General features: G+C 38.4%; 1 protein-coding gene across 20 annotated transcripts in view; it reads left to right on the top strand.

The window, feature by feature from the left end:
* The window catches only part of dtna (dystrobrevin alpha), a 267,864-nt gene that overhangs the window by 153,428 nt on the left and 87,003 nt on the right, over positions 1-27,433 (top strand). For all 20 annotated transcript variants that reach the window (XM_062980387.1, XM_062980386.1, XM_062980389.1 and 17 more), the window contains 2 exons: positions 1,219-1,286; positions 11,905-11,985. In XM_062980387.1, the coding sequence (XP_062836457.1) occupies positions 1,220-1,286; positions 11,905-11,985 (148 nt within the window). In that variant the 5' untranslated portion in view covers position 1,219. The remainder of the gene's footprint in view (positions 1-1,218; positions 1,287-11,904; positions 11,986-27,433) is intronic.

The following is a 27,433-nucleotide window of genomic DNA, read 5'->3' as shown; positions in this document are numbered from 1 at the left end:
ATAGAAAAGAGTATTGAATTAAAACTACCTCCTGGGATTTATTAAGAGAGCATTGCATTTTGACAGCAGAGAGCATTTTGATGAAATTTACTTTTTTAACACAGTTTTTTTCTATCAAAATGACAAGGCAAAACAACAACTATGTTGTCGTACTTGCTCTGAATTTGCAGGCTTTTCTCTAAAAAGCCCAACTAGATGAAGTACAAGCAAATTCTATAAGTGCATTACAGTTATAAGCAGCCTTAGGGGGGAAAAACAAGGAGCAATTTTATGATATTGGCAAAGATTAGTGCTGAAATGTGTAGCTGAGAAGAAGGACCTCCTGCTAGAAGATTACTTTATTAGAAGAAATGCAACAAGGGATTTGCAATGTAGCTGTAAATCCATTAAGGCAGAGGGGGCTCTGTAATAACCTTTCTTGATTTCAGCTATTAACTTCATGGATTGCTGAAGTTTGTAATTCTGTAAAGATGGTTTCACCTACCAGAGTAACTAAACCTTCCCTTCACCAGGATTTATTCAGGGCAGAAAAAACAAAGGGAATATTGTCCATTTTTGCTTTGCATTGGATTTAATTTTGCATCGCACATCCAACATAATGCTTTTCTGGACAGATGTGCTTCTGGAAGGCATAAACATGAAAATGTTATATTCAAACTGATATTCTCATGGATTTTCTCCCCAGGCTAAGACAATCCTGAAAGCCGAAATCTGCTGAAATTTCATTGTCTGTTTGTGTTTTCTTAAGAAGCCCAACAGTTAAATTTATGCCCAACAGTTTTTAGTATCATGTTAAAGCAAGGAAATCTAAACTCATGTAGTTTTCAGAGTTGCAGATACTATTGTGGTGTAAACCTATGGGAGAAAGCCAATGTAAACCTATGGGAGAAAGCCTTATAGACAGAACATAAAATTAGAAATTTAGAATTAATTGACTAGGAAAAAGAAGCTACACATTGGTTCATATGATGGAGCCTCGTTTGAAAGGTTTTCACTGAAGCTGTAAAGAAAGAACTGAGCATTGTTCTATGGAGAGAGGGGTCATAGTAAAAAAGTAGATACTTGAGGGTGAATTTTAAATTATAAGTTGTTTACAAGAGATGTTCTTGAATATGTTGTAAAGTGGAAAAAGTAAGCCAGGACATTTCAAACATGTTTGCAAATGTGTTTAATTTACGAAATGTTTCTGAAGATATGCTTAATATTTTTGTTGCCTAGAATGATTGAAGACTGTGGGAAAAGAGGAACTACCATGGCAGAAAGGAGGCAGCTGTTTGCAGAAATGCGTAAGTGCAATGACATTGCTTCCCCCCCCCCCCCCTCTGGCAGATGAATTATTTCGTGCAAAAGGCCAAAAAGGCAGAATGAAGCTTTAGTAAATATTGCATGGATTTGAGCCTAAGGCTCTAGGCAACTTGTTTTAGAACATAGGGGCTTTAAAGGGCTTTCAGTGTGAGACAAGTTGCAAGAAAGTATACTTAATTAACCTTTTTCTAGCTCCATGGAGTAAAAACTATTTTCTACTATACCAATTACTTCTAAGAGATCCAATGTGAGCATATATATATATAATAATAAAATATATTTTATTATATATTATCTTATTATATAATTATATATATTATCTTTTAATATATCTATATATATATATAAAATGTAATGTGCCGTTTTACTATGGAGTAAACAACAAAACCACTGAACCAAATCACACCAAATTTGGCCACAAAAGACATAGTCATCCAGTCTATGTTTTTCAATTTAAAAAAACCTAGAAAAATAAAGTCCAAATTAGAGGACGAGGAAGAGCCATTGTCATGCCACCAGAAGGCTCTCACCTGCTACCCTGTGCCTGTAAGATTTTAGCCTCAGCTCCTGCCAGCTTCGAAATGATAGTTATTTTTGTCAGTTAGGACTGGTCAGTTAGTGTAGCACTGGAAGGAAGCATAAGAAGCTAGAAGGAGCACAGAAATTCACATTATGTCGGATCTGTATTAATTGAAGGCATGTCTGAACTGTATTAATTCAAGTCACATCAGAATTGTATTCAAATTAGATTAAAAAGCAATATAAGACAGTGATACATAAAGTCATGTCAATTAAAGTCAGTGCAAAGATACGTAGAATCCAGTCATGTCAGGACTTTATACAGTGTGGCAATAACCATCCAGAACTGAATAGACTTCAAAGATTTCCTTTCCTCACAGAGACTTTTGATTTCCTAAATACAACCAGGGCCAGCTAACACCTCCCAACAAATGCTTCCCCCAGGCAGGAAGCAGGAAGGCTTTGAAGCTGCAAGGCCTTTAAATGCTAATCAAGGTGGCTAATTGCAGCATTCATACTTACCGCACCGAGACTATTGATTGCTATTCAACCTGGCCAACCAAGAATTCCACAAGGTAGAAAGTGGCCAGGCTTGCAAGCAGCAAGGCTATTCAGTGCTGTTCAACCTGGCCAACCAAGATTTCCCCTAGATAGAAAACCCCCAGGCTTTGAAGCCACGAGACTATTCCGTCCCATTCAACCTGCCCAAGGAAGGATGCCCCTATATAGAAAGTGGCCAGGCTTTGAAGCAGCGAGGCTATTCAGTGCAATTCAAATTGGCCAAAAAACCATTTCCCTAGAACGCAAGTATCCAGCCTTCCAAGCAGCAAGCCTATTCCATTGTATTCCAGCTCACCAAGCAAGAATTTGCATAAGAAGAAAACGGCCAGGCTTTTAGGCTGCAAGGCTATTCACTGCTATTCCACCTGCTCAACAAATGATTCCCATAAGCCACAGCAACGTGTGGCTGGGCACAGCTAGTATTATATCATTATATATATTACCTCTTGCCCGCATTTCGTAATTACTCTCCTCATTTTTCCATCTTGAATTCTCCTTTTTATATTACCTTTATCTAGTAAAAGGTAAAGGTTTCCCCTGACGTTAAGTCCAGTCATGTCTGACTCTGGGGGTTGGTGCTTATCTCCATTTCTAAGCCGAAGAGCCGGCGTTGTCCATAGACACCTCCAAGGTCATGTGGCCGGCATGACTGCATGGATCACCGTTACCTTCCCGCTGGAGCGGTACCTATTGATCTACTCACATTGGCATGTTTTCGAACTGCTAGGTTAGCAGAAGCTGGAGCTAACAGCGGGCGCTCACGCCGCTCCCGGGGTTTGAGCCTGGGACTTTTCGGTCTGCAGGTTCAGCAGCTCAGTGCTTTAACACACTTTGCCACCGGGGCTCCTCTTTATCTTTTTATCCTTTATCTACCTCATTAGATTTTAATCATGCACTTTGCACCACTGCCCTGCATTTTTATTATCTTGTTCACAAGGAGATGGTGGCGGGGTATAACAATAAAGTTGTTGTTATTGTTATTATTATTATTATTATTAATATTATTATTATTATATTCTTTGGAGAGAGAAAAGAGATATGAATAGTGAAATCCACTATCTTTCTCCAAATTAATATTATTCTATTCACAACATATACTGATGTTTCTCCTGTGTCTCAATTGTCTGGATTATTGTAATATCTGTGTTGTGTGTCATTCTTTTGGACTTTTCCTTCCCTATCAATATAGACTTATATCTTCCTGAGTGATTTTTAGTTTTAGTATATGTGTATGCCTACATGCACTGTAAGATATATGAAATTGTTTTTTAAAATATTTGTAAATTAACGTTTTAACAGTATCTTTTTTTTAAAAAAAATGTAACTTGCCTTGAATTCAATTTTGGAAAACAGGAGGGGTATAAATTCAATAAATAAATAAAAATTAACAAACAGAACTTACAAATATATAGTAAGAGTAACATGTTTTGGCTTCTGTCTTCCTCAATTGCCAAAGATGAACATGTGCTGCATAAAAGGTGGCAGTTTAGAACACTATATTATCAGGATTCTTAGTGGATGATGCTATTATCCTCTATGCTGAGGTTATGTGGTATTAAAGTGTTTGTAAATCCAAAAGGAGGAAATGAAGGGGGAAATTGGACTACTTGTTAACCATGTGCAATTGGAATGCAAAAGCAAAAGTAAGAAACAGAGAAAAACCAAACATTATAGAAATATTTAGCTCAGGATTAAGTAATAAAGTAAGGTATTGGCTGACTGAATTTTGCAAGGTTCACAGTTTGCTCATTGAGCAAATAAAGAGGTGGTTGTAACCATGGATTTAACATAACATGAGTTCAACAGGGACAAATGCAAGATACTTCACTTCGGCAGCAAAAATGGAATGCAAAGATACAGAATGGGGGACGCCTGGCTCGATAGCAATACGTGTGAAAAAGATCTTGGAGTCCTTGTGGACAACAAGTTAAACATGAGCCTACAATGTGATGTGGCAGCGAAAAAAGCCAACGGGATTCTGGCCTGCATAAATAGGGATATAGCATCTAGATCCAGAGAAGTCATGCTCCCCCTGTATTCTGCCTTGTTCAGGCCACACCTGGAATACTGTGTCCAATTCTGGGCACCACAGTTGAAGGGAGATGTTGACAAGCTGGAAAGCGTCTAGAGGAGGGCAACTAAAATGATCAAGGGTCTGGAGAACAAGCCCTATGAGGACCGGCTTAAAGAGCTGGGTATGGTTAGCCTGCAGAAGAGAAGGTTGAGAGGAGACATGATAGCCATATACAAATATGTGAGGGGAAGTCACAGGGAGGAGGGAGCAAGCTTGTTTTCTGCTGCCCTGCAGACTAGGACACGGAACAATGGCTTCAAACTACAGGAAAGGAGATTCCACCTGAACATCAGGAAGAACTTTCTCACTGTGAGAGCAGTTCGGCAGTGGAACTGTCTGCCCCTGACTGTGGTGGGGGCTCCTTCTTTGGAGGCTTTTAAGCAGAGGCTGGATGGCCATCTGTCGGGGGTGCTTTGAATGAGATTTTCCTGCTTCTTGTAGGGGGTTGGACTGGATGGCCCGTGAGGTCTCTTCCAACTCTACGATTCTATGATTCCATGATTCTATAATGACCAATATAAAAATCAAATGGTCAATATAATCAAAAGCAGAAGTTTGCAGAGCTCAATTTTCTCTGCAAAGACCTGAATCAGATTGCAGCACAAAACATGAAAAGGTGACAGAGTCATACCCTGGAATACAACTCTCCAGCAATTTCTGCAGAAGAGGTAACTAGTATAATAATCAACAGAGAGAGAGAATATGTCAACAAGAAAGAACCAAAGGATCTCTTCTACAAGATTCAATAAATTGAAAGGAAATTTAAATCATAGAATGATTGCACTAATTTCCCATGCAAGCAAAACTTTACAACTAATACTTTTCCCACATATGAAGCAAGAAATGCCAAGCTGGGTTCAGAAAAGAAGGACGCACTAAAGATAATATTGTAAACATACATTGGCTAATGGAGTGCACCAAAGAATTTCATAAGAAAACCAGCTTTTGCTTTGTACCTATAGCAAAATCTTCGACTGTGTAGATTATGAAGAGTTTGGATCGAGAAAGTAACAGTAACAATTTCAAATTTGCAGATGACACATTACTAGCAGAATATAGTGAAGACTTAGAACTATGACTGAAGAAGTCAACAAAAAAGCACAAAGCTTCTAGCTCTGGTGTCCCTTTACCAGATTTCTGTTCTGCAATTGTTAGCTCTTCTCAATAAATTGGTTTTATACTGTGTTACTGGTCTTCATGCGACTTTTGTATGTGTGTATCTCTCTTTCACACATGCACATACCCATTGATTTCCCATAGAAAGAAGAGACAAAATGGGGAACTAAAAGAAAGACCCCCAGGAATCGGTGCTAGAAGGACATTGTGACTTGCAGTTTAAAAGCCAGAAGTAGAAATGAAACACATCCTTTGAGCTGGCACCTCAGTAGTATAAGACAGATAGGTAATTCTAGATTATAGAATATGTTAAAAAGTGAACGTATCTTACTTTGAGCTGCTACCATATGTTAACTAGTAGAACTTCAATCTTGTTGACTATGCAAATGCCAGCCAGCTCTTGTAGTGTATTTCTTTATTGTGTCTGCAAATTGCTGTCATAGCATATGAAAGCAATTTTTATAAACAATTCATTCTGCACTTACACTGTTAAAGACAGAGAAGCACGTTAGAAAGCTAATGTTGATTTTGTATCATTTGCTTATTAATTTGTTATTTTGTAATTTCTTTGTAATAAATCACTAGACCATAAATACTGTGTTAGTAGAAAAAAAATGTGGTAATCCAAATAAAAAAATATCAATTATTAGCAGAACTAAATTCACTTCAGAAAAGGACAAATCCTGTTTCTTTTGTTTCTGTCTATTTGAGGACATTTCTGCTATTTCTTTTCTAAACTAATATTTTAGTTACACAACTGACAAACAGCAGATAACCTTAGGTAGAGCAAGATGTTCACCTCCAGAGACAGGTGCTTAGACAGTCTTGTAGAAATTCTATCCATTCTATATAATCATCACCATCATCATCTTTATGGATATCCCACCCTATCTCCCCGTGGGGACTTAGGGCTGTTTACAACAGGCAGCAGCAACCATTAAATGCCATAAGGTGCTAACAAAACAACCAAAGCTACGAATCAAAAACAAATCCAACATCCATATCAAAGCGATAACAAAGATATTACCACAAATTAGACAATGACAGGCTGTTCCTCCTCCTCCTCCTCCTCCTCCTCCTCCTCCTTCTTTCTCTGCTTCCTCCCCCTGACTCCCTGCTATTTGGTCTTATCCTAACTAGGTGTGTTTCTGACTATAACAAAGTACAAGCCCTGCCTCTACAGAACTAGTATATTCTGTTTCATTTATCTCTCTCCCAACAAAACATGTCATCTGTATAGCATGACTCTGGCATTCTTGAGCCAGGAAACCTTCATTTCAATAGACTTCACTATTATCTAGGGTTTTGCATATCCACACAGTCTGGAACATCATCCATGGATGCAAAGGTTGCACCACACTTGCATCTTGTTAGCCTGAGCTGATTGATTGTCTTCCCTAGCTCTCTTCTGGCAATATATCACAGACAGCATTGGTGTGAAGGACCCATGACTCAGTAAGCAGCCTGAAAGGCAGATGGTCTACTAGACATAGCACTGTTCTGCTAACATTGCCCATGTTGCTTTTGCATTGCAACAGGAACTGTGGAAGAAGTAAGCAAGCGATGGCAAACATTTGTGGGATAACCAGAATTGTGACCTGACATCTGAACCTGCTGCCCTCCAATGCAGTGGAAGGTCCCATGTACACTACCATTTCAAACTGCATTGAATGGATAATATGAGTCCACACTACCATACAATGTAGTTCAATTCATTCAAATTGCATTCTGAAACTGCATTTTGAACTTCCACTGTCAAATAAAAAGACTAGACACAGGAAAATGGATCTAACCTATCATTTTCTGACCTATTTATTTAGAACTTCTGGAATGACCTCGGGATAAACACACTGTTAAGGGAAATTAACCTGTATAGACATAACTCTTGGATTATTAGTCACCTAGTGAGAACTGTCCCTTGGCCAAGTGTCACTCTCTCTGACCACCTCCCAGGATATACGAGCACCATAGATCCCAAAGGCCACCCAAAATTCCTTGGCTGCACTGCACCTCTCGGCTGGTGATGACTAGAAGGCCATCCTGAGGACACTCCCTCCGAAACGTCACAGTTTTTCAAGAATGAGAACCTTCATTCCAGCCTCAAAGGTAGCCCCCTTTTTCAGGGGCTGAAGATACTGTTCAGTATTCAAAGCCACTCACTAACAAAAATATTGAGAGCCTCTGCTCCTTCCCTTTCAGCATCTGGTCTTTCCCTTTCAGCAATAAATAATACAAACATATTGGACTATAATTAAACATAGCTTGAACTGAGCAGAAATAATTGTTTGAAAAAAGGAGGACGACAACGACAACTTGTGCCATTTTAGTGATGTGACATGAGAGAAACAAGTTGGCTGATTCCAATGGGTTTTCCAGTTCTTCAGTGATATACCTAATGGAAGGAGGAAGTCATATTATGCTTTTCAATAAGATGGCTTGGAGAGAAATGAAAAGTGTTTAGAAAAAGACAGTGCATAGTTCAGGGAGCTTTTGCCAGGAACAGATGGCATTAATTCAGCCCATTGGTAAACTCCTTGAGTGAAGAGTGGCTGGCAGATGGGGAATGGAAAGGAGAAAAGTAAGCAAAAGTATAGTGGGTGGTGTTGGTGGGGGGAGAAATAATGTTGCTACTTTCTTTCCTCCTAACATGAAATTGTGACTTTACAGATCTATAAGATTTTATTCTCTGCATTATAACCATAATGCCAAGAGAAAAACATGTTATTTTTGCCATAATATTTTTTCTTCAAATTCTCTGGTTAATCTCTCGATTATCTTCCATCTTCTTCTGTGTAATTTTCCTGAACAAACTCTTTTCACGGACTTAATATTTTTATATGACCCTGCACATTGGTTAAATATAATGCTTTTCAAATTCATTCATTCAGTTCAGCTTTGCATATTTTCTCCACAGCTGCAGTTGCTCATTGGTTGTCTGAAATTTCCTCTCACACCTGCAAACCAAAATTATGAACAAAAAATATTTTCAGATCTTTTAGTCTGGTTTAATGAAAAGAAAATATAGGCTTTTCTTGTGCTATAAAGGATATGGGGATGCTCTATGGGTGCCTTTTGTAAAGCAATAGGGACAAACCTATTGTAAAGCAATAGGGACAAATCTGAGATTTTACTTCTTATATGTGTTCTTCCAGAATACTTTGGAATGAAAAATTAGATGACTGATGGAATTCCAATAAATTTGGATCCTCTTCAAGCAGTAACTCCTTAGTACCTTGAAATGCAGTTCATTCTGATCAATTGACCAGTCAAAAGTATGTCATTTCACTAATTAATAATGAACTTTCCTTATAGTTTTATAATAGCCAGTAAGTAACTGGTCTATGAGAACAGCATATCTAGTTTAAACATAGCACTGAGCCTCCATTTAATTGCAATCAGTGGTCTTATCCCAGTTCCTATAATCTGAACTACTGTATAAGCAAATCACATTTCTGCTTGCTGAAAAAGGCTATGTCCAAGCTATGTTGTCATGTGTTTCACTTCTTTCCCAAAGTGGCTTCACATAATATCCTTAACAAGCTTGGCTGGATAGCTACACTCAAAGTGAATTCAGTTCCCAAATACCATTACAGAAATGAGTGAATGGTGGTTACTAGCATAGGGAAAGACCACCTACAACTTATATACTCAAGACAGGCTTATAGTCTTATCCAGGAGTGATATCTAGTTATACCACATCCATACTGACTTAAGAAAAACACTCTCAGTTCAGTGTTAGGCAAATGTGTTAGAGCTCATAATTCCTTTTCTCCTGGCCTTTTGTATTTGGGTCTCTTTGAAAAGGTGTATGCAACTATGGGAGGCTTGGAGCCAGATACGCTTTAGACTGCCAACACATTTTAGCCAATTGTTTTTGTTCAATTTGCCAAACTAAAAAATAGAGAAGTTTCCTATGCCTCTAAGAGTTGCATAGACACAAGAGCTTCAGCGGGTGTTGCTTGTTTCCTGGTTGAATAAAAAGCAACACCTGCTGAATTTCTTGCCTTTATACGAGTATAAAAGGTACGGGAGTATTCTAGTTTTCATGTCCTTTTACACTCCTCCAAACCATTGTAGGCCCTGGAGAAGGCTTTTTTTAACAGAAAAGGAATGAAAGTCATTTCTTCCTTTCCTGTTTTTTTCATCAACAAAAAACAAAGGTGGAAGGAGTTCACAGCTTGGCAAATGTTCATTTAATACAACCTAGAAAACATTCAGGGCTGTTGGGGAGCCAACAAAATTTTGACTCCCAAGGGCCACAAAAATAGCTTTGGCAGTAGACTCAGTGTGTGCTAGTATAAATTATTTTTTATTGTTTTGAGGTGGCTTTGTTATTTGAATTATTTTTCTTAAGCCGTTTTTGGAGTGTACTATGGGGTAACTTAAACAACACAGGGATGGTTCTGTGGCTTCAAATTTCAAATTGCCCAGTGTGCAGAAGTTATTTTAACAAGGATTCAGAACTTGTATTTATGAATACTTTTCTCCCTAAACAAATAAATATAAATAAACTATTTTTATCCCACCCCCTTTCCCCAACGGGACTTGAGGTGGCCTACAACAAAAATCCAGTATACATAATAATACTCAACCATCCAAGACAACAAAATTCACCAACCAACAAATCAGCAAATTATGATACATACACAGAAATAAACAGTAATATACATTAATTATAACAAAAAACACCTTAAATATAAACTATGTGATAGTTAAAACATGTTATACACAAGAGGCAAAAACCAGCTCCTATTAATAAAATAATTAAAATCCAGTTAATATTGGGATCAATTAAAAGCTCCATCACTTAAGTTGTAGTTAACCATTGTCAAAAGCCTGCTTCCACATCCATTTTCTAGTTCCATTTTAAAGGTTATTAGAGTGGGAGCCAGTCTGATCTCTTTGGGGAGAATGTTTGGGCCATGTCCGAGCAGGCCCTTTCTCTTACCCCCACCAGCAGTGCCTCTGAGAGAGGTGGGACTATGAGTAGGGCCTGTCTGGCAGACCTCAGGGCCTGAGTAGGTTCATAGGGGGAGATGCAGTCACGCAAATAAGCTGGACCCAAACCATGCCATTATTAAAGGAATCTAGACCGGAGAAGTATTCAAATGTAACAATTATGCAGTCTATCTATAGGTGTATATTTTGTACATAGTTATAGTACTGTTATTTACACATGCAATGTGACAGCCTTATCGATGGAAACAATATCCATGGTTTCATTTACCCACAACCCTTCCAAAATACCCCCCTCCAGAAGTGTTTCTGGTCCTTTGTGGATCCTCTATTATCATGCTATGGAACATTTCCAGGCCATGTATGCTCAAAATATAGGGTTTGCTGTGATCCATGGTTTCAGGATCCACAATGGGGTCTTGGAACGTTTCCGTCATGAATACAGGGCATGTACTGTAATGTTCAAAGAGTATCCACTGTACAAATTTGGCTTCTGTGTATGTTTGCATGGGAAATTATTGTGAATGAGGATTATAAGAAGCCAGAGAACATAGGAGAGGTTCAGCACCCTACTGCTATTAACACTGGATACACACATTCATATGTACTCCCTCTTTTATGTGATTGGAGTAACTCTTTGTTTAAATGTCCTGTCTGATGTCATGATGCTATGACTCTGTCAGCCAAGGCTTAGAAGAGAAAATAATCCTGTTTTTATAATGATTGCAGTGTCTCTAAAAGACTTAACTTTGAATGCTACAGATGCTACATTTATCAATTTAGTAATAGGCAGAACTATCTCTTTAACACTACTGAGGATGTTTTGATATCAAACCATGTCTTACAGTGGTGACTCTAGGAATGTCAGGCAGGACAAAGAAAGAAAAACACAAACACACAAAGGACTGATAATGATAATAATGGCATGGTGAAACCAATTTCTAGAGACTCCCTCTCACTAGTACAACATTTGATACAAGCTTAAACATTCTGAAGTTGAATTTGAGTATATATATATTTTCCACTTTACAGTCCTCCCCTCTTAAATGAATGGTCTGCAAAGTGGGACAATGTGGTTAAGGGGGAAATTGCCAAAATAAGCCTTTTTATTGAGAAGTGTTCTGCTAATGGAATTTGCCTTCATACAACAAACACTGAAATTAGATTTTTCTCGGTATGATAACTTAGTCATTTTTTTTCCTTTTATATGCTGTGACATGATTAGATTATTTTTCATTTGAGCTGATAATGATAGGAAGAGACAACTTTGAGAAGGCCCAAGTTGAACACTCCTCTGTAATCTTGCTTGTATGTATGAACTACGTGCTGATACTGCAAGTTATCACACCATATATATACTTTTCTGTTTTTAGGGGCTCAAGATCTGGATGGCATCCGTTTGTCCACCTACAGAACAGCATGCAAGCTTAGATTTGTACAGAAGAAATGTAACTGTAAGTATGCTAGCAGTTAATTTGAACTGCCTTCATTACTTTTCTACTGTTGAATTATGTGTGTTCCACAGTTTAAATGCAGATAGGAATTTATTTAATGCACATTAAGGGAATACTAACAAGAACACCTGGCTCTCCAAAGGATCGTGCCATCCCAATACGTTTAATTATAATTAAAAGTTTACATTTTGTATGCAGATGGGGTTGAGAAGCAGATCTTCTAAAAAGTAATGTCCTTATCCACTTTTCTCTTATCAGGATTACACAATGCTGTTCCTCACGGATTGCTTTTTAACACATTTAAATTTGTTCATTTTACCTCTAAGATTATCTTGTGCAGTTGGGTAGAACTTACTTTCATCTACAGTAACAGCAGATATTACATTTGCCTTTAAAATTACCATTATTAGAATGATAAACAAATTAGTGGGTTTTGAGCTGTAAATATCTAATTATACAAGCTATCCCTAAGGGTTCTGTATGTGTCTTAAATTGTCAACAGGTACCTTGCTTTTTGGGGGGAGGGGGTGTTTTTGGGTGGCACTTGAAGGTTATCTGAAGGACTGTATCTCTTTCTATGATCCTGGTATTCTGTTAACCTGGTCAACATCTACTGGGGAGGGCCTTCTATCTGTTCCACCAATTGCTCAGGAGCGTTTGGTGGGAACATGGGAGAAGGCCTTTTTGGTGGCTTCTCCCAGGCTGTGGAACTCCCTCCTAAGAAAAACCAGGAAGTCCCCATCCCTGCTGGCATTCCGCAGGCAGGTCAAAACCTTATTCTACCAGCAGGCACTTGTGGAAAGATAAGGGACATGCTGTTGGGGAAGTGTAGGTGGAAGGGGGGGGGGTTCAGGGTGAGTTTTAAAGGCTATTTAAAATGTATTTATTATATTTTAATCTGTTTTTACATTAATCCACAGTGTACTATTTAATTGATTTTTAACTTTTGTATTGCTTTTTATAAACAATGACCAAGGTGTGGGATTATTAGCCAATAGTCCCCATTGGAAAAAAAGTGGGATATAAATAAAGTTAATAATAGTAGTAGTAGTAGTAGTAGTAGTCATCCATGGTATCTGGTAGTTGGCCTCTGTTATGTTCATAGGTTGGCTCTTAATCTATAACTTGAGCTCTCTGGAAAGGTGTCTTCTTATTGCTTCTGCTTCCCAGGTAAGATGTAAGGACTTCTTGTAGTTACGATCTTATAATAGACATCTTGCATGGGATAATTTACTCAGGTTTTTTTTTTTGCCTTCCAATTTGCTAGTCTTTCTGGCAAATTGGAAATTTGAATAAAGCTGTGTAGCTTTCAGTGCTAATATCAATAGTTCCCAAGATAACATTGTGGTTGGACTATAACTTCTAGAAGCCTTGACCATTTTCTTTCTGGAGCTTCTGGAAGTTGTAGAATAATACCTAAGAGCCCACATCTGGGAACTGTTCCTGAAAGATATAGAGAAGGATATTTGGCATATGCATTTTATACATTAACAACCACATTTTTTGGAAAGAAGTTAGGCACATTTGTCTAATCCTGTTATCACGGGTAGGAATTCTATAGTCTATAGGATACATGTTGCTCTTTTGGGGATCTTAGAAAGCCCATGGCACTCCCAAGCTTACTTATGATCCCCACTAAAAATTGTTGAAAAACTGGAGGTAGTTTGACCAATAATGTTCTGACTGCGCCTTCGGGGATTTTGGATGATAGTGGTGGGATCAGGAGAGGAAGGAAAAAACCCTCGCGAGGAGGGCTCCTTGGAGGATTTGCACAGAAAGAGAATTAGGGACCTCAATGGGGAATCTTCTATGGAAGATTCAGATGGAGAGTCTTTGGAAGAAATGGATGCTGGGGAACAGGTTGTGGCTGAGGAAATGGTCACTGACGGGACATGGGCACCGGAGATGCCTGGGGAATTGGGCCCATGGATACTGCTGAACCTTGGGTATCTTCAGAAGCAGATCCCACTTGGTCTGTTTGGAGGAGGGAGGATGGATCCTCAGGTGTGCATGGTATTGGGCGTGGGCAGGATGATTGGAATTCTGATGAAGAGTTAGGCACGCCCGATCCACGAGCTTTAGCTGTGTGGAGTTCTGATTCAGATTAAGGATTTGGGACACCTGCTCTTTGGGTGTTGGTGTTTGGACACCCAGGGAGAATTGGGATAAATTGGGAATGTTTGGTCACTTCAGTTTGCGTGTGGCAAGGTGTTGCTGGGCGCCATTGGGATTCCTGTATGTGTTAAAGAAGACTGGACTGGGACTTTGCTTCAGATCTGCTGTTGCCTCCGTTGCCTTGGCTCTTTGTGCCATTTCGTGGACCTTGAATTGATGACTACAACCTCTGGACCTTGGACTGGAATTTGACCCTGTTTCTGCCTTCGCTCTCTGATTGGTCTACCCACGGCTCTTGACTTCTGGCTTGCCTCCTGACCCTGCTGCTGTCTCCTGCTATTTCGACTCCGGAGCGGTTTGACGACATCTTCTTGCACTGTCCCTTTAAATCCCCAAAGCCTGTTGCTTGCCGCAGTAAGGGCTTGGAGCTGTACCTTCCCTTTTGCACCGGCTCCAAGTTTGTTTACAAGCTCCTTTGCCCGGTTTTGGTTTCTGTTTAGAGCTTTGTGTTAAAACTGCTAGCTTGTGACTCTTGGGAGTTTTTTGGGAGTTTCCAAGTCTTTGTTTTGTTTTGGCTGCTTTTCCAAGCCAATCTAGTTTGTTTAGAGCTGAATTGAAGCACCTTTTGTTTAATCTGGATTATTTGCTTGGATAATCCGGTTTGTTTGCTAAAGCATACTTTTTGATATATTTTTGTTTGGACTGCTTTAAAACACTGAAAGTTAAGTGTTTATAGCCATCTTTTGTGTTTGTGTCTATTTTTTGGGCTATCTCTTGAATAAACTCTGTTTTGCTCTCAAATTGGTGTCTGACTCTTGACAAATAAGAATACTCATTGGGGCCAGTCTAGGTCTTTTTGACATGTTTCAGGGGACATTGACCGTTACGTCAAAGGAGTATGTTCCAGTCCGCCTTCATAACTGTTGTTAAACAACACCTTTGTCCTTATAAGATATCATCAGTCCTCTGAATCTGTAGCTTTTCTTCTTAAGTTTATTTGTCAGGAAAAAGAAATCTCTTTTTTTTCTTTATTGTCTGATGTGGAAGTTCTCTTAATACTGTAACTCTGGTATTTCCTACTTCAATCAGATTTTTGGCATGAGCTTGCAAAACTTGATCTCGTACTTTCTTGTAAACAACATAATCACATCTCTTGGAAGTTTAATCCTTACTACATGTAGAGATTGGACCCTAAAGATCCTGTCAAATTGAGTCTCAACCACTTGCTCTATTCTACCAAGGATTCCAGCCACAACTTCTGTTATTTCTATATCCAGTTCTGTACAAATTCCAGTACTCCTCTCAATCTCAAACAGTGTATACACTAATCTTTGGAGTTGGATTGAACCTCTTTGGAAATTCATTTGCATCTTCTTTTGTGACTTTTTTTGCTGTTCTTCAAAATACCACTCATTGTATCTGCTGTCTGTTGCACTTCTTCCTTCATCTCTTGTTGTCCTTTATCTAAATAATCTTCAGCCTGTGTAATTCTCTTGTCAATCCTGGCCTCCAAATATTTCATTCTATCTATAATGGTTCTTAATTGGGTCAATGTTTTCCTCATTGGATCTTCTTCTTGTGGAAGAAATTTACACTTGCTTAATTGCAATTACTGAAAGCTTAGTAATTGAACCCTTTACACTTAGTTAACTGACAATGGTTCTTTCTCCCACTCTGGACACTACACTACTTGCTTTACTACCATCAGATCCTCTGAGGATGCCAGCCACAAATGCAGGCAAAACATCAGGCAAAAACCACACAACACCCTGAATTAAATCTCTTTCACTCTTTATAATTTGTCTCACCAGATAGTTTCATCAAGCAGAAAATTCTTGAAGAATAGTTCTACTAATTAGATTTTCCAAGTCATTTTTTAATCTCTACAATTTCCAGTGGAGAAAAAAAATAGTTTCCCTCTCAGATGTTTTTGTCTATGAATTTGGTAAATGTACAGCAGTTATAAGGACATCTTTCAGTTTGTTTTTCAGCCTTGTGTAAATATAATATTTTAAGAAGCCAATCAGAGCATCTGTTTGCATGACAACATCACTGGGGTGTGCTATGTCTCCCCCTCCTCTCTCCCCTTCTGCTGTTTCAGTGGGGATGGTGCGATCTTTTAAGTCTTGAGGGGCTTGCATCTGTCCTTTTTCCTTCTGTATTTGTCAACTCCATACAGTTGATAAAACCCCAAGGATGTCCCAGTGTTGTACCAGCTCGCTGAGATACTGCTCACAGCTCCATTTTCTTCACCGGAAGTCTGTATTACCTTTCTTGAATCTAGTATTTCTTACAGAGATGGCTACTGTAATACCCTCGTCTAACACTTCATCTGTCACCTGAGTCATGTTTCTTCACTATCTTTCCTTGTATTGTCTTTATCGCCAAATTGCTTACTTATTTTACCCTTTTGTATCCAAGAAACACTGAGACACAATGTATCTTACTTAATATTTAGTGTTGGATTAGAAGCATGGAGACCAGTTTTGACAATCTTACTCTTGAAGATCACTTTGTAATATTTATTACTTCAGTTGCAGAACAGAACAAAGATTAAAATGGTGGGAGGCTTGTGTATTGTTATAAGCAACTTCAAGGAAAGCATGATAAAATATCTTAAATTTAGTTTTGTGTCCATCAATACCTACTGAAACCCCTACACAATCTTCAGAGGTGCAGTTGCTCTCACCAGTTCTTAATCTGCTGATCTGCTGACCCTACTCCCTCTTTCTCTTGTTATTTTCACCATTTTCTGTACAAATGGGAGCAAAGACCTTTATGTGTTATGCAAGAAACAATGAATCCTTCTTGTACTTATATGTATGGATAAATAAATTTCTTTCTCAATGTCAGCTATAACAAGGTCTAGACAATATGCAGCCTTGATGATGAGGAATACAGGATAATTTTACTACAGCATTTAAAGCTGGCCATGAATCTTGGCCATGAACTTATGGGCAAAGGGGAGGAATGCAGAAAGCAAATAAACATACATGGATATGGATATGGATATGGATAAATAAATTTCTTTCTCAATGTCAGCTATAACAAGGTCTAGAAAATATGCAGCCTTGATGATGAGGAATACAGGATAATTTTACTACAGCATTTAAAGCTGGCCATGAATCTTGGCCATGAACTTATGGGCAAAGGGGAGGAATGCAGAAAGCAAATAAACATACACCATGGAAACATTTGTTAGAAACTTCAACATGAAAATCCTTCCCTTCAGGTACTAAGATAACAGCAACAGGCTTGAGACTGAAACACAAGAAACCTAAGGGGCCAGTGACAATAGTTGAATGTGTTACGTGGTCATCAGAGTTTTGGGTTTTCTCAATTTTTTGTTCATAGTCTTCTGCCATGTGAAATGTTAAAATGTTGCTATTATATATTAGTTGCATTTATCAAAAGGCATCTTATTATAAGACACTGGGGTTCATAGAATCATAGAATCATAGAATAGTAGAGTTGGAAGAGACCACATGGGCCATCTAGTCCAACCCCCTGCTAAGAAGCAGGAAATCGCATTCAAAGCACCCCCGACAGATGGCCATCCAGCCTCTGCTTAAAAGCCTCCAAGGAAGGAGCCTCCACCACAGTCCGGGGGAGAGAGTTCCACTGTCGAACAGCTCTCACAGTGAGGAAGTTCTTCTTGATGTTCAGGTGGAATCTCCTTTCCTGTAGTTTGAAGCCATTGTTCCGTATCCTAGTCTGCAGGGCAGCAGAAAACAAGCTTGCTCCCTCTTCCCTATGACTTCCCTTCACATATTTGTACATGGCTATCATGTCTCCTCTCAGCCTTCTCTTCTGCAGGCTAAACATGCCCAGCTCTTTAAGCCGCTCCTCATAGGGCTTGTTCTCCAGACCCTTAATCATTTTAGTCGCCCTCTTCTGGACGCTTTCCAGCTTGTCAACATCTCCCTTCAACTGTGGTGCCCAAAATTGGACACAGTATTCCAGGTGTGGTCTGACCAAGGCAGAATAGAGGGGGAGCATAACTTCCCTGGATCTAGACGCTATTCCCCTATTGATGCAGGCCAGAATCCCATTGGCTTTTTTAGCAGCCGCATCACATTGTTGGCTCATGTTTAACTTGTTGTCCACAAGGACTCCAAGGTCTTTTTCGCACACACTGCTGTCAAGCCAGGCGTCCCCCATTCTGTATCTTTGATTTCCATTTTTTCTGCCGAAGTGAAGTATCTTGCATTTGTCCCTGTTGAACTTCATTTTGTTAGTTTTGGCCCATCTCTCTAGTCTGTCAAGATCGTTTTGAATTCTGCTCCTGTCTTCTGGAGTGTTAGCTATCCCTCCCAGTTTTGTGTCGTCTGCAAACTTGATGATCGTGCCTTCTAACCCTTCGTCTAAGTCGTTAATAAAGATGTTGAACAGAACCGGGCCCAGGACGGAGCCCTGCGGCACTCCAGATATAGAGGCAGCACAAACAACATACTGGCATCAAAACTCCACTATACAATTAAACATCACTGTACAACTGGAAAACTACAATTATCATAAGTGGACTTCTTAGGACTTCATCAGATAGAGCAGGGGGAAATAGGGAAAGTGGAGGGAACCATCTTAACCCGCTCCCTCCCATCTTTTCCCATCTTCTGGGATGGCCAGCTATCCCATGTACTTACCACCCCTTTCCCTGCCTTTCCCCCACTTTTTGATGTTTGGAGTCAACTGCTAGACTTGTTTCCATGCACTTAGGAAACTGAACTCCACAGAGTCCCACCAGAAGTGCCTTTATGTCATGTGATGGCCCTTGTGGAGCCCCCGTGGGACTCCATTTCTTAAGTTCATGGAACCTGATCCTAACAGCCATCTGATGAAGCCCAAAGTGTGTTTCATGATTATTCTGCCATGCTGACTGTAAAAAAAGCAGAGACTGCTGATTTCCCTAGATCCGAATAAATATTTGGCAGCTAAACACTTTGGATTTAAAACTAGATTGATTATCCCTCCTAATACAGGGTTTAATTAGAGCAGACAAACCAGGAGTTCCTATCCCTGGTGGTTTTTAATTTGGCACCTTGTGGGTTTCAGTGTTATTCTTCATATTCTGTTTTCTTTTGAATGAAAAGCTTCTTCCTCAGTCTCATCTCCAGAACAATATGGCTGTTTTCATGGGGACTAGAATAATGCTATATTATCCACCAGAGCGACCTTGTTAACTTCCATGCCAACTTCCCACTCTAATCCTTCTCTTCCTCATACAGTTCAAATAGTCAGACCTCAAAGGCATCTAGGCTAGTCAGCTTCAGTTTCTCATAAGCCTTTGGCCCTTTTTCTCTTCGGCCTGTCACTTTATGTTAGCCTCATATTCCATCCTGTCGGATGCACAATAATTTACATCTGCAATTTAAATGCAAGTGCTATTAAAGATGTACTCATTTCAGATATTTTTAAACACATCATTGTGGCTATTATATCATCAATCCAAAGCTCCTCCCCCAAAAATTCAAACTCAATTCTGGAAATCAGAACATCCAAGTACAATGCCAAAAAAAAAAACAGAAAAACTGCTACAAATCTGCAGTACACACTTCTCAAACTAATACCCTGTGTGATACATTTCTGTAAATCCTTGCTTCTTAAACAACATCAAGTGGAGAAGAGGCTCCCCCCCTCCCCTCGGCCACCAGTGTGCTAGGGACCACTATCATTTTTGTGCTCATTTGCTACAATTGTTTGTTGCTTTCCTGAAAACTCTAAGACGATAGCAGTTAAGTAGCATTACTACAAAGACAACAAAGAAATAGAAAATGTGTTCAGAAGTAAGCCCCATTGATTTCGTGATGTGCACACCTGCTTGGGCACAAGTCACACTGAACTCAGTAAAAATTCATTGTGAGTAGGTATGTAAGTTAATAATTTTAACTGTTTTATAGTGTATTGTACAATTTTTATATATGTGTTTTATTGTAAGCCACCCTGAGTCCCCTATTGGGTGAGAAGGGCGGGATATAAATATTGTAATAAATAAAATAAATAAAATATGTACATGACTGAATTCTTAGCTTCCCATTTACTTGAATTGTTTGCAAAGTGTGCTTTTTTGTTTTACTGAAAAGCAACTGTAATAATAAAAGAACAATGATCCCAAAACCTGGGGGAAACCCCAGGTGCCAAAAAAAATGGGAGAAATGCCATAATGTTCTGACAGCTTTTCAGTTCTGTGTTAACATGATGCATTAAAATATGCTGGTTCCTTCAAACATGCAATGCTATTCAGTGCAAGGCTTAGAAAAACTATTGGAAAGGAATGTTTCATTTAGGTGTTACCATTGAGGCAGTCTCTTCCACTGTCAAACTGTTCTTACAGTCAAGAAGATGATCTTAATTTTTAGGCGGATTCTCTTTTATTGCAATTTGAATCTATTGGTTTGTGTATTGTTTTGTTATTTTATGTTGTGAGCTGCTTTGAGTCCCAATTTTGGAAAAGAGTAGGGTGCAGATGATGGCGATTATTATTTTCTAATCTCTAGAGCAGCAGAAAACAAGATGACCATCTTTTACATGATATCCCTTCAGATATTTAAAGATGGCTATCATGTAATCTCTCAGTTTTCTCTTCTCCCAGGTCTACTTACCCAGCTCCATAAGTTATTTTTCACAAGGCTTGGTTTCCAGACCTTTGATCATCTTGTTCGCCATCTCTGAATACATTTGAGAGACCAATAAAAATTGCAAGAAAAGATAATCCATAAACATTATGGAGAACATATTTACTGTAAGAACTATTTAACTGTGATGGCAATCTTTATGGTGGGTAGCTATAGGTAACCTGTGGCATGATTATATAGTGACATTGCCAATGGGAATCTGACCCATTCATTCACTGTTCCACCATCTTTAGCTTACCCCCCCCCCTACACACACACAATAAATACACCCTCATCCAAGTAGACAGTGCTTTTTTAGTCCTCAGAGTCAGATCTTTTTGCACAATTGATATATAATGAAACTTTTAAGGGAACATGTTTTATGACACTGCCATTTGAAGAGTTGTAAAATAATAATAAAATAATACTAATAATAATAATTTTATTTTATACCCCGCCCCCAACTCCCCGAAGGGACTCGGGGCGGCTTACATGGGGCCAAGCCCAGGTCACAAACAATATAAAAATGTAACAATAAAACAATCAATCAACAATAAAACAAGTCATAGGTCAAGATACAGTAAATATACTCTGATAAAATTATGGGTCGGCTCTAAAAAAAGAACTCCAGCTTTTAGCTACTGTCATGTCATCTTTTTTATTTAAAAAAGATCATAATGTCCCAACAAATCTATTATATTTGAGTTGGTTACAGTTTTAGAAACAAAATACAAAGAGGATCCCATCATTTTGCCATAGTATATAAAGGTGCTTTGAATGGGGTTGTACTGGGTGTCCCATGAGGTCTCTTTCCAACTCTATGATTCTATGACATCATTTTACTGCACTGTTGTATATAAGGGGACTTGCACATCCACTGATTTTGAATGGAACCAAATCCCAGCTGATGGAACCAAATTCCACTGTATTTTTTAAAAAATGTTCTTCCTCCCATGAATGGGTGCTTTCTGACTCTGGGTTTGATGGTATTGTGAAATACACTTGATTGATTCATGATTTGTTTTATATCCTGCCGTTCTCTTTGTATACACTTATAAACACTACTGCTGATATGGACAGTTTTACATCTGTTATTCCCTGGGGTTCTCACTGGGGTCAGAAATATACAAGATGAGATACTCTATGAAGATGTTTTACTTGCCTGGTTAAAATTTAAACTAAAGCAGATGAGTGTCATCCTAACCTCAGAATACTTTTTTTCCCCATCTGCTGCAGCTCTTATGCTTTTATTTATTTATCTGTTCAGCAAATAATTCAACGTTTTATTCTTTTTCATGAAAATGTATTTGTTTTAGATTCATAAATCATTTTCAAATCCTATAAAAAAATCTTTACTGATTTCAACAAATACTAAGTATGCAAACTCTTACTCCACCCTGGGCTTTTACACACGTCATCTAAAATTGCTTTTGTTGAGCTCCATCAGAATATAAATATATAAATGTCATCTTCACATAATATTTCACCACAAACCCATTTATTCCACTTTTTCTAATTTGTATTCTTTCCTGTAATTGCTGATGGCGAAGATATTTTGTGTTTACTTAAGCTGTTCCTCTTTTCCATTGCTTGCTAACTATCATCTAGCACTTTTGATGATGCAGCATATGGTTTTGCTTAGGTATTAAGTGTGATAATAAAAACTGGATTTTAGTATTAGTAAATGGGAATGAGTAGAATATCAGCACATAATGTACATCTGACTTATAAGAACATATTTAGGTAACTAGAAATGATATAGGCTCAAGGACAAATTATATGTTAGTTAAATAATGGATCCAACCATATTTACATAGAAGTATACATGACTTTAATGAAGCCCCCGGTGGAGTAGTGGGTTAAAGCCTTGTGACTTGAAGGTTGGGCTGCTGATCTGCAAGCTGCCAGGTTCGAATCCCACCCGGGGAGAGCGCGGATGAGCTCCCTCTATCAGCTCCAGCTCCATGCGGGGACATGAGAGAAGCCTCCCACAAGGATGGTAAAACATCAAAACATCCGGGTGTCCCCTGGGCAACGTCCTCACAGACGGCCAATTCTCTCACTCCAGAAGCGACTTGCAGTTTCTCAAGTCGCTCCTGACACGAAAAAACAAAAACAAAAACATGACTTTAAAACTGTGGCATGAATCCTGTTCCTTTTGCCTGACTTGACTGAATTAAATGCTTTGAAATAATTGTTGAATGGTGAGTAAGTTCATGTATTTAATGTGTCTGCTATTAACAACAAGAATTAAACTTGTTGTTTCAAGCAGCCATGAGTAAAACACAACATAACTAGTCTTTCTGCATTCCTTTTTTATTTCATTGAATGTTAGATCTGTGGATAATAAAATAAATGCCTTGTAAAATAAAATAGATACTGCCATTCGGCATCTGTACACCAATCAGAAAAGCTTTAATCAGGATCACAAAAATAAACTACCTGTGCATAAGAGAAATCTAAAAGCTATGTTCCTGTGACATGACCATAACATTGATTAAATACCTTAACTAAATACCACCTTACAACACACAGAGACACAGCTAGTGCATGGCTGGGCTGTGGGCTGCTGTCCTGCCATGGAGTTCAGAGCTGCATTGTGTGCCTGTATAGAACCTCCCTTAGTATTTAGATTATCTCTTAGCCACCTACCAACTACTCTGCTTACCCACATATAAACCTTTACTATCTCCTAACCAGAAGCTCTGACTGATCATATTCTGACCCACTATGAGAGCTCACAATTATTTTTAGCAGTCGATGTTTCTCTGTGAATTTCATAACCAACATTCATATTACTTTACCACTTCATCAAAATGGGTTTTATTGTCTGTGAGGTCCATCTGTAAACAAAGGGAACTTATTCTGGTAGATACCTTCATGCAGGAGGGGTGAAGCCTCTGTCCACTAGAAACTGAGTGTCAGATTAGAATAAAGGAGCAAATCCATATTCTAGTCTACCTGGTTACATTATGACATCACAAGGTGCAGTGTATCCAGCAGTGGTGTTCCTCTGGCACATTGGTGAGTTCAGAAGGGAAGCAATTTCTCACCACCACCACCACCACCCATCCCACTGTAGCCATCATGCTCCCATGCGATCTATAAGTATGTAAAACACTCCAGGGTTATTTTACTTTATAGGAGGGTAATGCAGGATGACAAAAGATAGGATATCATAGGGAAGTATGCATGGCCACCAGCAGCATAACTTCAGATTTAGCCTTTAGAAGCTCCAAACATAATGTAACCATATAATGTTATATGTTTAGGATTGTATAACAACACTTCTGGATAGTTTACTCATGCTGGTTACTTATTATAATTCAGTTTACTGAATTATAGAAATGAAATTAATTTAACTCAAATTCAAACTAGCACTCTTCAAGTTTCATTTTACTTTTAGGTTTTGGCTGCTAATCTTAAAGAGTTTCTTATGTGTTAACCAATGTTAAGACATTTATGCATCCCTTTGGAGTCGTGAGAATACCTACATATTTAATCTTAGCCATCTTTACACCAGTTCTGTAAAGTAGTCTATTATTGACATGTCTGTGTTAAGATATGAAGTCCAGGATAACAGATAGTGAATTGAACAAGGACACCTAACAAGCTTATCACTAGAGATAACATGGTCTTATCACATTGCAATTGCTGACTGGTTTATATAGTGCCAAAATCCATTTATATTACCAGCAAAAATTCTGTGAATGGCTGGTGCTTTTTTAACAGCTCCTTTCAAGAAGTTCAGCATTCATTTTTCTTCAGACTTCACAATTTACTAATCCTCTATCATGTGTACTCTGTGTGTGTGTATATATACATACAGTTTCTGGATAACATTCTGTGCATATATTGCAATGGATGAAATGCAGGGCTGTAGTAAGTGCTTTAGTCTTTAAGGTGCCACCTTTGTTATATTATGAAGCTAATGCCTGTCATGACTCTTACCTTGGAACTTTCCATTTCACAGTATGTGCTTGACTAGCTGAGACTCAGTAATGAAATAAATTAGAAATATGATAAAGTCATGTGTAATGCCTATATTTTGAAGTTGCCATAATAATTATATTTTCAGTATGAACATTTCCTCCTTTCAGTTCATGATTTTCTATTTTACAATGCTAAAAAACTACATTTTTAAAGGAAACCAAAAAATCCATAAATTTTTGTTTGTGATAAGCTGATGCAATGCTAATGTAAGAGGTAATATGTAAAAGCACATATATGTGCTATTTAACTTAAATATGCACACTGCCATCTTGTGGCTAGTCATGTGTTTTCCTTTAATTTGCATTAGAGACAAAATTGATTATCTATGGTAGACCTTTATCAATATGTAAATTTACCCTTTGCTTTTGATATCTCAAGTTCTTTCTGTTTAAACAGTTTTGAACTTTCAATGTTTCCTTCATATTTATCTTGACAGTTTTTTATTTATAATTAAAATTATAAATTTGCAAGAAGGGTAAAGGTAAAGGTTTTCCCCTGATGTTAAGTCTAGTCATGTCCGACTCTGAGAGTTGGTGCTTGTTTCCATTTCTAAGCCGAAAAGCCAGCATTGCCCGTAGATACCTCCAAGGTCACGTGGCCGTCATGACTGCTTGGAGCACCATTACCTTCCCACCAGAGTGGTAATGATTGATCGACTCATATGTTTTCGAATTGCTAGGTTGGCAGAAGCTGGGGCTAGCAGCGGGAGCTTACCCCGCTCCCTGGATTTGAACCGCTGACCTTTTGGTCAGCAAGTTCACCAGCTCAGTTGTTTAACCTGCTGCGCCACGGGGGGTTACAACTGGGTTGTAATTTCATGGATCTCAGTGGTTAATAACAATAAGAATACCTTTATAGTCTGCCCTATCTCCCTGAGGTGTTCCCCTTTATTCTTCAGGATTGTGACAATTTCAGCCATCATCCATTCTTTGAGATACTAAATGAATGTTTCCTGGTCCGTACTAGGATAGACACAGAGAAAAATAGAGATGGTTCTTGCATCTTTAATTATTGTGTTAGAAGAGGGAATTTCAAATTGCTTTGGCTGCATGATTAAAAAAAACACCTGCTAAAATGACCTCCTTTACACAACCATTTAAAGTAAAGGATTCATCTTCAGTTTTTTATCTGGCAAGCCTGGAACCTAATGATTTATTAATCCTTACTTGTGAATGATTACACACCTATTTTTGTCAGTTGGATTTGATGGGACTTCACTTCATTTCCTGATAAATGTAGGCATTGTGCGGCTGTCAGATAGGTCAACATATCATAAAACAAAGAAGTATAATATTACCAAAGATGAGCACTGATGTGAGAGAAGATGGAGGAGGACCTTCGGTATCTTAAGGAAGAACAAGGTGTACCCCTTACCTTCTTAATCAATCAATCGATCAATCAATAATCAATCTTCTGCAGTAATACCAATACAAAAAGTCTTCTCACTATATCCTCGTCCATCTTGAGTATCCTTTTACATCTCTGCCTTTTAAGTTGGTTTCCAGCTCGAGATGGTTTCCAGCTCTTAAGATTTTTAAGTAACCATTACTTTCTATCACTCTCAGTGTTCTACTTCACAAATACAAATAGGTGTGTCCTTGAAGCCCAACTGCACTTTCCTGTGCACAGGAAGATTTTTTTTTTACAGAGAAGAGACTTGACCTGTTCAGCCTCTAGAGCAGCTGTAGTAAACATTTCAAAAGTACTACTGGCTACAAATGTGTTTCAAGTGTTTTAGATGTAAACGTATCTTCAGATTACTGATGCCAAGAGAGTCTCATCTTTCTGATAACATCTTTGTTAAAGTCACCTAGTAAGCTTTGGACCACAACAATTACTGTATTTCAATAAAGACTGAAACAAATATTTTCAGAATTTTATCTTTAAATTGAAAAGTTGAAGGGGAAAAGTAAAAGATTTCATGAAAGCTCTCTTTGCAATCATTTTCATGACCCTTCTGATGGTAATAAGAACTGCTCCTAATTATCATCTTTCTCCTTTTTTTAAGTTACACACTGAGCTTGGAAATTTTACTTATTTAAAGTATATCTTTCAGAATCCCAGTGGCTATGTGAATCGGACATTCTGGGAATTGTAATACAAAAACTTTTCTAAGCTCTGTCCGCATGACAGTACAGTGAGGAAAGGAAAAATTGCTTTCTGTTTGTATATAGCCATTGTTTGATAGAGAAATATCATTGACATTGGGTATAATCACAAAGCTAAATCAGATGAAGGCAGTGCTTCCTAACTACACTGTGGATATCTTCTTAGTAAAGCGTAAAAGGTTAGCATAGGACTAGAATCAGCAAGTAAAGAAAATCTATCCACTGTTCTCAAGGACTCCTAAAAAAATACTTATTGGGTTTAAGCAGGCAAAGCTTAAACTAAGGAAGAGGGCATTTTGACTTAGCTCTGATTGAAAGCTTGATTAAGTTACATTTTTAACTTTATTGAAATTTCACATTTGTCCCTAGGAGATGTAATTGATTATCACTTTCACTTTTCCCCCACCCTATATACCTCTGGTGCACTGATGCACGTTTTCCAGAAATTGGGGAAGGAACCTGCGAATTGGTTTGAGGCCAGGTTCCATGTTAAATGTAATCATCCATCTGACCTCAAACCAGTTCCATTGTCCATGCAGCAAAACAGGTCCCTCCCAAACCAATTTCACACTGGATTACAGTGTCAGTGTAGAAGAGCCCTGAGAGTCAGATTACATGCTC

This window comes from Anolis carolinensis, chromosome 4, assembly GCF_035594765.1.
Source record: "Anolis carolinensis isolate JA03-04 chromosome 4, rAnoCar3.1.pri, whole genome shotgun sequence".
NCBI lineage: Eukaryota > Metazoa > Chordata > Lepidosauria > Squamata > Dactyloidae > Anolis > Anolis carolinensis.
The sequence above is the reverse complement of the archived record's forward strand: the minus strand, read 5'-3'. Positions and strand labels throughout refer to the sequence as shown.